Source organism: Diospyros lotus, chromosome 4 (assembly GCF_014633365.1).
Source record: "Diospyros lotus cultivar Yz01 chromosome 4, ASM1463336v1, whole genome shotgun sequence".
Taxonomy (NCBI): Eukaryota; Viridiplantae; Streptophyta; class Magnoliopsida; order Ericales; family Ebenaceae; genus Diospyros; species Diospyros lotus.
Window position 1 is genome coordinate 35,871,147 of NC_068341.1, and position 13,261 is coordinate 35,884,407.

The window sequence follows — 13,261 nt, forward strand, 5'->3', positions numbered from 1 at the left end:
TTTTCCTTGAATTTATATTTGCACAAATAGAGCTGGCGAAATTTAAGAACAGTCACTTTGCAATGTTTGATATTGTTGAAAAATAAGATGAAAAATAAAATATCCAATTACACTTAAACATAAAAGATTTTTACTTGAAAAATCCTAAAAGAGAAAAAATCATGGCCATCTGATAGAAGAAAAATATCACTATGTATTAAAGTTTACAACTATAAATCTCAATATTCTTTCTCAAAACTTAAATTTCAATTATACTCAATTCTTAGCTTTCACTATTTTTTTACAAGTAATTTGCACACCTTAAATAACAAGTCAAATATCCTATTTATAGATTATTTTTCTTGTTTATCAAAACTAAAGTTTTATTGCCTAATAAAAAGTAAAAACTGATTAAGAAATAGAATTATAAACTAAACAGGAAACCAACTAGGAATATGAAATAAATTTATTAGAAAATTTTCAAGATTAATTAAGATTTCTTCCTGAAAAGCTCAACGAGTCACTACTTTAGCGAGAATTCCTGAAAACATTTGTCCATTCTCCGACAACAACCATTACTATCTATTACTAATAATCATCATGACCTTTATCACCGAGATCATCGTATCCCACCATAAAAGGTTCTACCACTTAGACACGTATTATCATGAGATTTTCATAGAATAATGTCGAATAGTATCTTGTTGAAAAACTATGGTGTAACCCCTATGCTTGGCTTTCTTATGAGCTCTTTAGCCATTGACATCTTTTCCACCACACACATTGCAACACTGCTAAGCCAATGCCCGTGTGCAAGCTTGTGGACTTGTTAGAAGTATCACATTCTTTTTCATGGCAACTCTAGCGACATGCCATGAAGATGTATTTATCTCTTTAAAGGACATCTTCATCTCCCACAAAATTGATAGACGAACTTTTAGTGTCATAATCTTTGGAGCCCTTTGCCAAACTTGCTTTATCAATGCGACAATTCCTTTTCGTATGACTGGATTGTTTGCACTTTCAACAGATCACTTTGCCATATTTTCAGAACCTTCAAGAGTTGGTTTGCCCTTCAACGCCTTGTGTAACCCATATTGGATCAAGATATCATTGATTTGTATTTGCCACAATTCAAAATTAATATTTCTATCAAACTTTTCAAAATCAAACTTCATCATGCTTGACATATCTTTTGCTTACTAGGCGACCGATAAACAAATCTCTAATACCACTTGTTGAAAAATAAGATGAAAAACAAAAGATTCAATCATACTCAAATACAAGAGATTTTTACGTGAAAAATCCTAAAAGGGAGAAACCACGGCTATTAGGACGACAACAGAAAATTATCACTATATAGTAAAGTTTACAATTACAAAACTTAATATTCTCTCTCTAAATCGAAATCCAAATTATACTAGCTCTTACTGGTCTCTCATAATTAATTTGTACACCTTGAATAATAAACTAAACATACTATTTATAGATTATTTTCCTTATTCACCAAAGCTAATATTTCCTTACCTAACAAAAAGTAAAAACTGACTAATAAATAGAATTACAAACTGCGGTGAGGCTCTTGGCCATAGAAAGGCAAGAGCTATGAGCTGACCCGTGGTTATAGGCCCATGATGACACGATGTGTGTAACACCACAGGAGCCCAGAGAAAGATAGTATATATCAAGAACAAGTAAGGAAGAAAATAATATCAGCTGGATATCTTTTAGACTGAATACAGGCAAAGAACACCAGAGTTAAGCGTGTTTGACCTAGGGAAGTCCAGGGATGGGTGATCCTCTTGGGAAGTTCGCGTAGCCCCATCAGGGTAAGTTGTCCCGGACTTTCCTATCGATCAATGCGAGGTGTTACAAAAATGTATGTTAACGCAAACTAAATATGAAACCAACTAAGAATAAGAAATGAACTTACTAGAAAATTTTCAAGACTATTTAGGATTTCTTATTGAAAATCCCAAGAGTCTAACATCTACGTGAGAGATCCAGTTATACGGCTCACATATATACAAATTAAGAGAAAAATAATATAAAAATTTTGTATATTTTGGTCTTAATGAATAGAATGGTATTTGCCATCAAAACCACGTATCAAGTAATCAAATAAATTTATAATTTATTTCAATACACGTTATTTTTAAAGGTATCTTTTTTTATTATTATTTTGCCTTTAAATTACATTATATGGAAATCATGTTAATTATAAAGATAATTGACAATGAGATATATGATGCTCTAAATCCTTATAACTTAAAATAAAATTTATAATCTAAAATGTGTTTTGGCAATGTATTAATATTATTGTTGTCACATGCAATGTTACTATATGTGACATAGTGGGTAAAGACTTTTACTAAACATTGTGGGTATTTATAAAATGATAAATACTGAACAGATCAAAATGATAACTTAATCGGACTTATTATTGTAGAAGTTGTATTAGCACAGCTTCCAGTTGTTCCTTTTGATATGAGGTTATTATTAAAACTTTGTGTTTGGACTCATATAGTAATTACTTTAGTCATACGTTATTTTTTATAATAAAAAAAAATCAAGAAAGCTTTAGTATACAATGTCTTTAGCGAGGACCATCACCTTCTTTCTATAAATCGTGGACCAGAGCCACACAGATAAGCAAGTTAGGACAAGTAACTCTGGATCAAAACTCGTGCCTTGCCCTCTCAGTTAGCAGTAGTTGATACACAGCCGCACTGTCTAAGATCTAAACACGCAATTTTGACATATTCGATACCTAAATCTCGTGTGAAAGATTACTTGCGTTACCCCAAGAAATTACTTTGGTCATATTTGATATTTAATATTTTGAACTATATATAAGATAGTGTGAAGTATATGGTTAAACATAGAGATTTGTTAATATCTAATAAGGGATTAATCAATTCATTGCTCTTAATAGTAAAAAAGAATATTAGAGATTGTGTCTCTATAATTGAATTAGATAAAACTACTCGTTGGTTATTCCAAAAATAATCTATAAGTTAAATTATACATTATTACTTTACTTAATGCTTTTGACAATTGTTTCATAATTAAATTAGAGAAACACAATAGCGTAAGAGTGTAACGTGGTTCCAAATCTACTAGTTTATGTGGAATATTAGTTAATCAAAAGAAAACATGTATATTGTTGTTAAAGGAGTCTCATGCCATTTTCTATTTTTTAATCCAAACTATTTTAGTCATTAGACATGATTATCATTGGTTGAACTAGCTAGCTAACATATATTGTTTCGCCCGACTAATTTTTAGGGGTGGGTGACCTTCTCCTTGATGTACTCTTAGGTAAATTCGGATGTGAATATAGTCTATATATACTCAAAATTAAACATTTGGTACAGTTCATACGGAACTTGCATTTTAACCTTATTATTGTCTTCTAGTTAAAATGCTACTTTCTAACAATAATTATGTCTTTTAATTTACTGCATTGATTCAAATTCTAATATTCTACGTAAAACTTGCACCATGACCGTAGGACACTAGCTAACATATATTTACAATTATTTCAGTTGGATTTAAATAATTTGAAGTCTGCCAATATATGAAACTTCCTAATATGTCCCACGTTACATGCCAGTTCCTATATAATATATATATATATATATATAAATAGCGTGGCCTAGTCAGTGAGGAAATTTGAAGGTTATTTCCTATAAATTACAAGCTCATTAATGAAGTTAACAAGTGAAGCTATGTGAGTAGACAATTGAGAGTTAGAAATTGGGAGATTTCCGACTTGGGTTTATATTGAAGCAGACAAAAAGGTTTATTTCAATATATATATATATATATATATAGACATATAGATATATATGTATATCTATATCCTAAAACGATGACATTTTTGCACAAACCTTACTTAACAAGAGTTTTACATAAAAAAAAATTAAATATTTTCACAATTTTGACTATTCTAGATATTGGTCACACACATTGACAATGTGTAGATTTTAATTATGAAGTCATCGCACGTATTTTTACACTAAGATGCTTATTTATAAGAAAAACTCTAATAGATTAAGTCTTTTATATTTATTTATATTTTTTTTATATAGAATTAGATTATATTTTATCTAAGAGACTCAATCTCTATCAAATTTAAATTTAAGAAATTACCTAAGGATATAGATAGATAGTGCTCTAAATAAAAGCTGGCGTTTACCGAGGTAGGGGAGAGCATTCGGTTATAACCGACCGAACCATCAACTTTTTTACCAACTGAACCGAACCGATCATAGCCCACTAACCGAGCTGAACCGAACCGATAGGATGTGCTAACCGAAAAATCGAAACCGAAATAACCAGTATAACCGAACTACACTGAAACTTACCGAATGAGCGAGCATGATTGGAGGGAAAGAGATGCAGCTGGGGCGGTGTCGGTCTCTGCATAGAAAGGAAGCGAAACGCCGTAGACAAAGATGAATGGCCAGCCCTTATTCGGTTCGACCTTTCGCTCGGCCAGAGGCCTAAATGGCCCTTCATCTTCGACTGTCAGATAGAGAGACTATCGTGAGGCGACGGGAGGGGATCGACGGTCATGAGGCGGCGAGAGAGAGGCGACGTTCGTGAGGTGGCGGGAGGGGGGGTGACGAAGGTGAGGCAGTGACAGTGAGATCGAGATCAAAAGAGAAAGAGAGAGAACGAGAGAGGGGTTTTGAGAACGAGAACTGAGAAGCCGCGCGGGTAGGAGGGAAACGATGGACTAGTGGTGAGGCCGGAGGAAGGGGATGACAGACCGATTGGCGCGCGGGTGCATGCGCGCGAGAGAGAGAGAAAGAGAGGAGTCCGATGTCGTGACTTATGAGGCTGAGAGGTTTGGGGTGAGGGAGAAAGAAGTTTGGGGGGTAGGGAGAACTAGAGACTTTTTGGAGAGTGTGTCAGGGGGTCACATGGGAGGCAGGTGCGTGAGGGAGAGAGAGAAATGTTTGTGTGTGTGTGACCTATGGGGGTGGGTTGAAACCGTGGGTAGTATACCGCCGGGGGTGTGTGAAACTGTGGGCAGTAGCAAAAAATAATGGGCAGTGGAGGAGAATTCGGTTATTTCGATTAATCGAAATATTCAAAATTTTGTATAAATATAACCGAATCGATTTTTAGCCACATAATTAATCGAACCGAACCCATCAGTTCGATCGGTTCGGTTCGGTCAAACCGAAAAATTGCACACCCCTGCACCGAGGACAAAAAAAATAAAAACTTGATTGTGCCATTGAGGCAGTTTGGGTGTGGAAGTTGTTATTGTCTGTGATGATCTAAGTGCTGACATATAATAACATGATGATATATAACATGTATATGTATTTATATATATAAGTATATAATCCAGCTCTTATCTCAGGCCAGGCCTTGCCACTACCACTAGCAGCAACAACAATAAAAACATAATGATAATATATAATAGTCAAGTCAAGCTATGTCTACTAATGACTAATGCTTATCCAAATCCCAAATCCCAACTCCCAACTTCCATATCAGAACCTCTCTAAGATGTACATAAGATTAACACTAATTAGTTTCTATTACCAACTCCCAGTTGACGATTCAATTTGCATGTCCATGTCCTTACTGACTCATGCTTGATAGGATCCAAGCAAGCAAATCCAGTATTAAATTGTTGATAAGTAGCCAGAAGTTTAGTAAATAGAAGAACCAATCCGTGATGCTGTTTTAGGAACCAGGAAGGACTAATTTATCAGAAGAAAAATTAAAAATGGACCCGCATAAACATTTCATTTTCATACATTGTCCTTTCCCTGATACTAAAATTATGTCAGATTCAAACCTGCATGCTGCATCTCTCTGCATTGTAACTAGAAAGATAGTAGCATGACTTTGCTCACATCCTGCTGGTTTATCATTGAATCTGTCATCATTCCAAACGGATTTGTGAAGTGGTTTTACTTGAGCTTCTATGTCCATCCTCTTTTGCTCTTTCTTTGCCAGATTTTCCTATGGCTCAAGCAGTTAACAGCATGGCTTCTACTCATCTTCTCTCTTCCCATTCGAATGGTTTTCTTCGTGGCTTCAAACATTTTCAGGCGTTTTAGAATGGCCCATAATATTGCAGCTGTGGCAGTTGTCGATGAAGTTGATGTCCCAGAAGTTGCAGTACAGAACCAGATTGCTAGATGTCCGTATTGGAAAACAGTATCCGAAGAATATGAGGGTAGAACATATGACGTTGTGATGGAAGAGTTAGAGTTTGATGAGAAAGCTGGTTCCAGGGAAGAAGAAGGGAATTTGCAGAATGATGAAGAAACAAGCAGTTCAGCCATGGAAGATGAGGAAATGGCTGGGAGTTCATCCTCATCATCCATTTTAAATGTTGAAGATGTGAAAGAGAGCGATCCTCATTTGCCATCTTTGTGTAGATCCAACTCGCTCAGTATTGAAGGGGGATTGGTTGATGAAAGGAAGGAGGAAGAATCAGATTCATTCTATCAGAAATATACTGAAAGGATGAGATGGTTTGATTTGCTCAATCACGATAGAACATGTGGAATAAGTGGGTACTTATATGCTATTATACTAATAGAATTCTTATTCTGTGAAATTTTGTGGTTCTCTCTTATTTTAAGCCAAAACACCACCTACATATTTTTGTTTAAAACTTTTAAGAACATCCAGCGTAGATCCACATGGCCTCTATACAGCAACCTAAAGAGTTAGTAGGGTTGCAAGTCCACGCTGGTGTTGGACCGAAGGTCCATGTGTCATAGAGGGGCCTATGGCTCTCTTCTCACTCAACAATTGCCTGAGTATGAGAAGTTGGTAGGGCTAGTTAGCCTCTAATTCAGCTCCTTTCGCAATCGCTTTCCCAATTTCTTCTTACTTGGCCTCTAATTCAGGCTTGTGAGTCACAAGTCATTATTGGAGCACGAATCAGGTACATATAACCTTCCATGCTCGCCATTTGCTTGTTGGTAATTGCTTGGATGTGAGAAGTTGGTGGGCCAATCAACATGACCTTTATTGAACTTCTCTCAACCGTGCTGTGGGCTCACTTTTTGCTTACCCAATTTTTACTTGCCAAAAAATAAGACTGTTTTTGACAGTCAGGTTCTAATTTGCTGTTGATTGTGTAGGTGCAATCCTAAACGAGCAATTGGCCTCTCCTCTATGGTTTGAGAGAAGAAAGACATTGGAATTCTCCATCACTGGCAATAGCAAGATGGGAAGGAGGATCTTAAGAAGCTTGGAAATTGACCTCGAACTGGTTTATGTTGCACAATCATGCTTGTCCTGGGAGGCACTCCATTATCAATACAGAAAAGTTGAGGCGCTTGCATCTTCTTCTTCTCCCATTACCATTGCCTTTCATGATAATGTTGCAGAGAGATTCCAAAAGTTTCAAATACTTGTAGAGAGATTTACAGAAGATGAGAGGTGCAGGGGAGAAGAAAGGTACAGGAATTACGTTCATGGAAGGTCCTCTCTCAAGAGTTTACTCCAAGTTCCTGCCCTCTCAGGTAATTTGTGCTCAGCAACACACATTCGATTGCCAATGCTTGTCCTTGATCTTCAACCTTCAAAGAGTATAACTTTAGGGTTCTTCAAGGTCATGTGGAGGAAGGAGAAGCCGGATCAATAAAGGGAGAAGCCGAGTCGGCAAAAGAAGTCGTCTTGAAGGGCATAGAGAAATGCATAGAAGCCTTTTGGATATATGTAAAAGCAGACAAGAAGAAGGCTCAGTGGAACTTCAAGAGCTTCTTCTGGAATTGCCCACCTGTTGAAGACCCTAGAGATCTAAGGCTACTGGCAGACCTCACAGATATACTTAAAAACGTGATTACAACTTCCAACTAATTAAATAAATATTTCTGTCATTTTCCATTAATTTTTAGTTCATCTAGAAATCCTAATTGAACTGAGCTTACTCCTGTGCAGAAGGAGCAATGGCTGAAAGGCCTGCAAGGAAAGAAGTGTTGGTTGAGAAGAGCTGTAAATCCTCTGGAAGAGTCTCAGAAGAAGGAGATCTTGTTTGCAACGATAGACATGAGGCTGGTATCAAGGGTGCTGAAGATGTCTATGATTTCCAATTCTCAGCTCAAATGGTGCCAAGAGAAGCTTAGTAACATAGAGTTCAAAGATGGAAAGGTTATGAGGGAAGGGACATGTTCCCTGTTTCCATCTTCTTGATGTGATAGATTTGACTTCTTAATGTATGCTTTTAACATGAGATTGAGTTCTGACAAATACAAAGACTCTGTTGTTAATAAATGACATTATGCTTAACTTACAGGGATAAAAAAAGTTGATCTCAACTTCAGATGACTGTCACGATGAATAAGATATTCTAATCATAGTGAGAGGATGTTGGAAATCATATAAATGTTATCCCTAGAAAATTTTGATAATTAAATCATTATCCTTCTAAAATTTTAATACAACATTCTTGCCTTATAAAGTTGCTTTTTTGATTTCTTCCTAAAGCCAGAGACAAGAACAAGGATACCGGTATCAGCTAGTTAACTAGTGTGCCCCAAGGATAAAGAAAGACATTAATTTCATGCACTCCCACTAAAATATTGCGCAAGGAATAATGGCTCAGGAACTTGAGGAAAATTTAGGGCAGACTCTAATCCATTCATCTACAGCCTTTTTTCTTTTAAAATATATGCTTTCTATATTGAAAAAAAAAAAAAATCAAGAAGTACGATAACTATTAGCTTAGGAAGAGGGCTTTCTGCCCTTGTAATGAATCAGATTCCACCAATTGTTTGTTTCACACAGTGTATTCTAAGGACAAGTGACAATCCAATGGCTAGTGATACTTTTGATTTGGTATATGGAGGTACGTAGAATCTATCATTACAAAGTTATTAGCAAAAGCAATTCCTCGAATCTATTCTAGAAAGGATCTGTAAGATGAGATGTAAAGTGAAAAGCATAAAGATGCGGATATAGGAATTAGGGGCATTCCATCACAATAAAAATGATAAGAGCATAGTGGGAATAACAAACCGAGTACCTAGTGTCCCACAAAAACAAATGACTTAAATGTGTCACTGCAATTGCAACTGATGGCATACAGCCACACAAACATAAGATAAGCTTGTCACTGTTTAGTAGCTATAAAATTATGCAACAGCTGGTCCTATGCTATAATTGTGCAGATGGTTGGGTTTTTATCGCATACATGTTTCAATGGTTGTGCACCACACGTACGCTGTCACAAATCAAGAGAGACTTCTCTTAATTAAAGAAAATGGCGAGGACGTCTGCGGGTAGATGTCTAACTATATAAAAACTCACAACTGGCCAATTAGCATTAACAAAATCTCCAGTATTTTGCCATCTTATCTGCAGATAAAAAAAGAGAGTGATGCGCTGAAATTGACAATTGACCAAAAGAATATGATAACTCTCTTACTGCTAAGATCACGCATAGCAAACACATCAATATAGCATGCCAAGGGATTTAACAAAGACCCCTGAATAAAAAGCACGCTCACCAAGTCTTCACAATACTAAAGACCTAAGAATACTGATTTTTCATTTGAAGGCCAAATCTTAGTTGGATAACAGAAACAGACATTACACTTCCAGATCAATAAAGGAATAAGATCCCAAATCATGGGATTTATAATCTATGCCAGCATAAATGTGTACAGTTGAGAAGACAAATATATGTAATGAAATTGACAGGCGCACAGAGTATTCTGAAACTAATTGCAGTGGTGGAAGTAAATAATTCATCCTGCACAATAACAAGAACAAAATTCAAGGCTTATATTAAAATGGTATGATTGGCCGAGATCTAGACATATCACCTCATGAATATGGGATGTCATCTCAGAGTTCCACCATTTAACAACTCTTTGATGCAGTTCAAGAAAGAGAATTACCAAGCAACTGGCATCCATATGACAAGGGTAGGGCTGGATAGTTTCATGTCTCATCAAACAACTTAAGTTAAATACTTATGCATGGATGTTCCGTGGCAAATTACTGTCTGGATTACAACCGAACAGAATGCTCAAATATAAAACACATACGAAACACATAAGTCAGATCTATCTTTAAATTCAATCATTTTTGTAACCTATAAACCAAAAGAGATTTTTGAAAATTGAAACCCTGAAATAAACAAACAGTGACTGCAGCTATACAGGAATAATCTATATCTAACCAGCAATTAGGAGAAGAATACATTGCAAAAACAGCAATGCTGATGAAAGAAAGGATTCTTGTATTTTGTATGGCCAACTATATATATTATCCTTACAACTTTGCTATGAGCTTATTCAAACTTAAAAGACAATATGGTTCAAAAGAAGATTGGCCATAAAAGGCACTCCTCTCTGCATTATACCTGGTACTCTATTCAATGTACTTCCTATAATAAAATTAACCGCCATATGAACACTACTTCTTAACCTTTCGATGCTTCTTCGGGCCAGGAACTTCCATTCTGCCAACCGAACAGCCACACCTAGCCCGATACACGAGAACAGCTCTTCCGTTAGGGGGTGCCATCTTCTTGAGCTCACCTTCCAATTCTCTATGGTGATCCCTTGGTAATTCAAACAATCCTTTCTTCACACAGTCCTTCATCACACCACCCGAATTCTTCACACACTCCTCGGTTTCAAGCTGGATATCAAACTCGGCCGCCTTGTGCAGCCCCCGGCAGCCCGGCTTGCCGCATTTCCGGCTCATACACACCGTAATTGCCGTGGCGGCAATCATCACACACGCAATGTTCAGCCCCAAACAGCCATAAATCATCGGAGCGGCTGAAATCTCCTCTCTCACCGCAAGAACCATAGTTTGGATGATCTCAAAAGAATTGAACACCAAAAGCTTTATATAGGGAAACAATAGAAACCCACAAGCACCAATCACCGCGATCAAGATCATCACATCGATCGCGGCCGATCGAGACCGGTGGCAGGCCGGAACGGTTGAGCGATTCGGCAGATTGGGCGCCCTCTTATTCCTCAATTTGGGAGAGGGTTCGGTTGATTTCACAGATTTGGCCATGACGACCTGTCGATCAATCGAAATTGTGCTATTGAAACAGACCATTTGGATCGAACGCAGATATTCAATCGAAAACCTGATTTTTTGACGACAAATTGAGATCGAACTAACGCGGGTACAGCCAAATTGAGAACGACCCACTTTCAAAGAAGCCGCTATTGTTGTTGATTGCTCTTGGGGGAGAAGTCAAACGGGGCTATTGCGACGTCGATTGGATCAAATAATATTGGGGAAAGATTTCGAGCGAAGAGAAGAGGGAAGGGGGGGGGGGGGGGGGGGGTATGATTTGTCAGAGAGTTATCGTCATTTATTGGCCGGCCTTAAGCGGAGGAGAAAGAGGACAGGAAAGACAAACAAGTCCTGATTGAATGCATTCACAGTGATTTATGGCAAGAAAACAACAATCGCTTCAACTTTCCTCAGCTGTAAATCTCCTCCTCGTTTCCACGGAGAGGGGAGAACATAAAACGGTAATATAATAATGCCATAAATACATCAAGATCAGCCTTTTAATAATGTTAATTATTATTATTATTATTATTATTATTGTATTTTATATTTAATTTTGTTGACCTATAATTTTACCAATATTATTTTCATGTGCTTATATTATTTTAGGTAAATTTTTCAGAGGTTACAAATAATTTGTAAATTATAAATTTATTTTTAATTTTACAAATTATTTTACCTTATTTGGTTAAACATTTATTTAACCTAACCTAGACAAGGGGGGGAAAAAAATATTAAATTTTGACTTTAAAAAGTTAAAAATGGTACGTTTCCACGAAGCCACCTATCATGGGTCTCCGTAATTTGAAGGGCACCTTGATAGATGGGTGAAGGTACAAAATTAGTCTTAACTTACTTCTTGGACGGCAAGTTAACGTAATAATAATATAAATAAAATGTCTTAACAAAAATATATTTATTTATATATATATAACTGGTATATTAATAAAATAATATATATATATTTTTTAAAAAAAGAGAGCATAATAATACGTTCGATTACATTACGCCCCAAGTGGTGGAGTGCGCAGAGGGTCTGACACGGCAAGTGGTGTGGAGTTTGGTTTGGTGCGGTCTGGTCTGGTCTGTGAAGTTAGGAATTTGAATGAAAGCCGTGGGCACCGCGGTGCGGGGCGGTGCGGACTTACTTCGGATGACGTGGCAATGATTTGCCGGGCCTCTTCTTCTTCTTCTTCTTCTTCTTCTTCTTCGGTTCTTCCACTAATAATAAATAATTATGGTGGAATGAATTGGGGGAGGGGAGACCCACGCAGCCGATTGGTTTGGTACTGCCGGTTGCACCTTTGTATGCAACCCACAAGACAATTAATTTTGTTTGGAACTGATGACGTAACTTTTTAATTTAAAAGAAAAGAAAAGAAGAGAAGGGACATAATAATAAATGATGAAGTTGCATCTTGGGCTGAAATGGGCATCAGCATCAGCATGTTGTCATGAAATTGACCCAAGGTGAGTGGACGCGTGAAGGAGTCGGAGACATAAACATATGGATGCTCACCTTACCTTACTTTTTCAACCTTAATTTTGATTTTGTCAAATTTGAAAAGCAAAATTAATATATTGTTCAACCTTAATTTTGATTTTGTCAAATTTGAAAAGCAAAATTAATATATTGTTCAACGCTGAGATGGTGACAGAACATTAGAGGGTAGATTCGTCGCACAATAGATTAGGACTTGTCTTGGAAGTGGGTTTCATCTTCCTATACTTAATATTTTTAAGTTTATTTTTTGTGTACTTATAATTTCTAAAATTTTATGTGATTATTTACAACAATTGACTCATTGATTTGTGAGACTGAATTCCGTCAACCTAATTAGGCAACTTGTTTTATGGAACCAAACTTTTTTAGGGGACGTTTGTTAAAATGAGCAAGATAAGGTAGTATCAAGATAAGATTATGATGCTTTTCGGATCAAGATATGGAATGATCAAGATAAGACCGGAAAGCATTCCAAGACCGAGAAGCATTCCAAGATTTCAATCAAACTGTTTGTTAAATTTTTTAGAATCTACTGGTAACTGTATTTTTTCTTTTCATGTGTTTGTTAATACATATGATAAACACCAAGATAAGGATTTTTTTTACTAAAATATCTCTATTATCAAATTTATGATTAAAATAGTATTTTATGATTAATATGAATTGTAAAAAAAATAAGATTAAAATTAAAAATATTATTTTATTTTCTAAATCCATGTTCCAAAATAAATTTAAAAAGAG

General features: G+C 36.2%; 2 protein-coding genes across 2 annotated transcripts; one reads left to right on the plus strand and one right to left on the minus strand.

The window, feature by feature from the left end:
* Window positions 1-5,744: 5,744 nt before the first annotated feature.
* LOC127798949 (uncharacterized) lies at window positions 5,745-8,244 on the plus strand. The gene is made up of 4 exons (XM_052332607.1): window positions 5,745-6,526; window positions 7,107-7,490; window positions 7,580-7,806; window positions 7,909-8,244. The coding sequence occupies exons 1-4, from the start codon at window positions 5,848-5,850 to the stop codon at window positions 8,158-8,160; spliced, it is 1,542 nt and encodes a 513-aa protein (XP_052188567.1). The 5' UTR covers window positions 5,745-5,847; the 3' UTR covers window positions 8,161-8,244.
* Window positions 8,245-10,193: 1,949 nt separating this feature from the next.
* On the minus strand, window positions 10,194-11,431 carry LOC127798898 (uncharacterized protein At5g19025). Its single transcript, XM_052332540.1, has one exon. It carries the CDS (start codon window positions 11,050-11,052, stop codon window positions 10,390-10,392), a length of 663 nt encoding a protein of 220 aa, XP_052188500.1. The 5' UTR covers window positions 11,053-11,431; the 3' UTR covers window positions 10,194-10,389.
* Window positions 11,432-13,261: the final 1,830 nt, after the last annotated feature.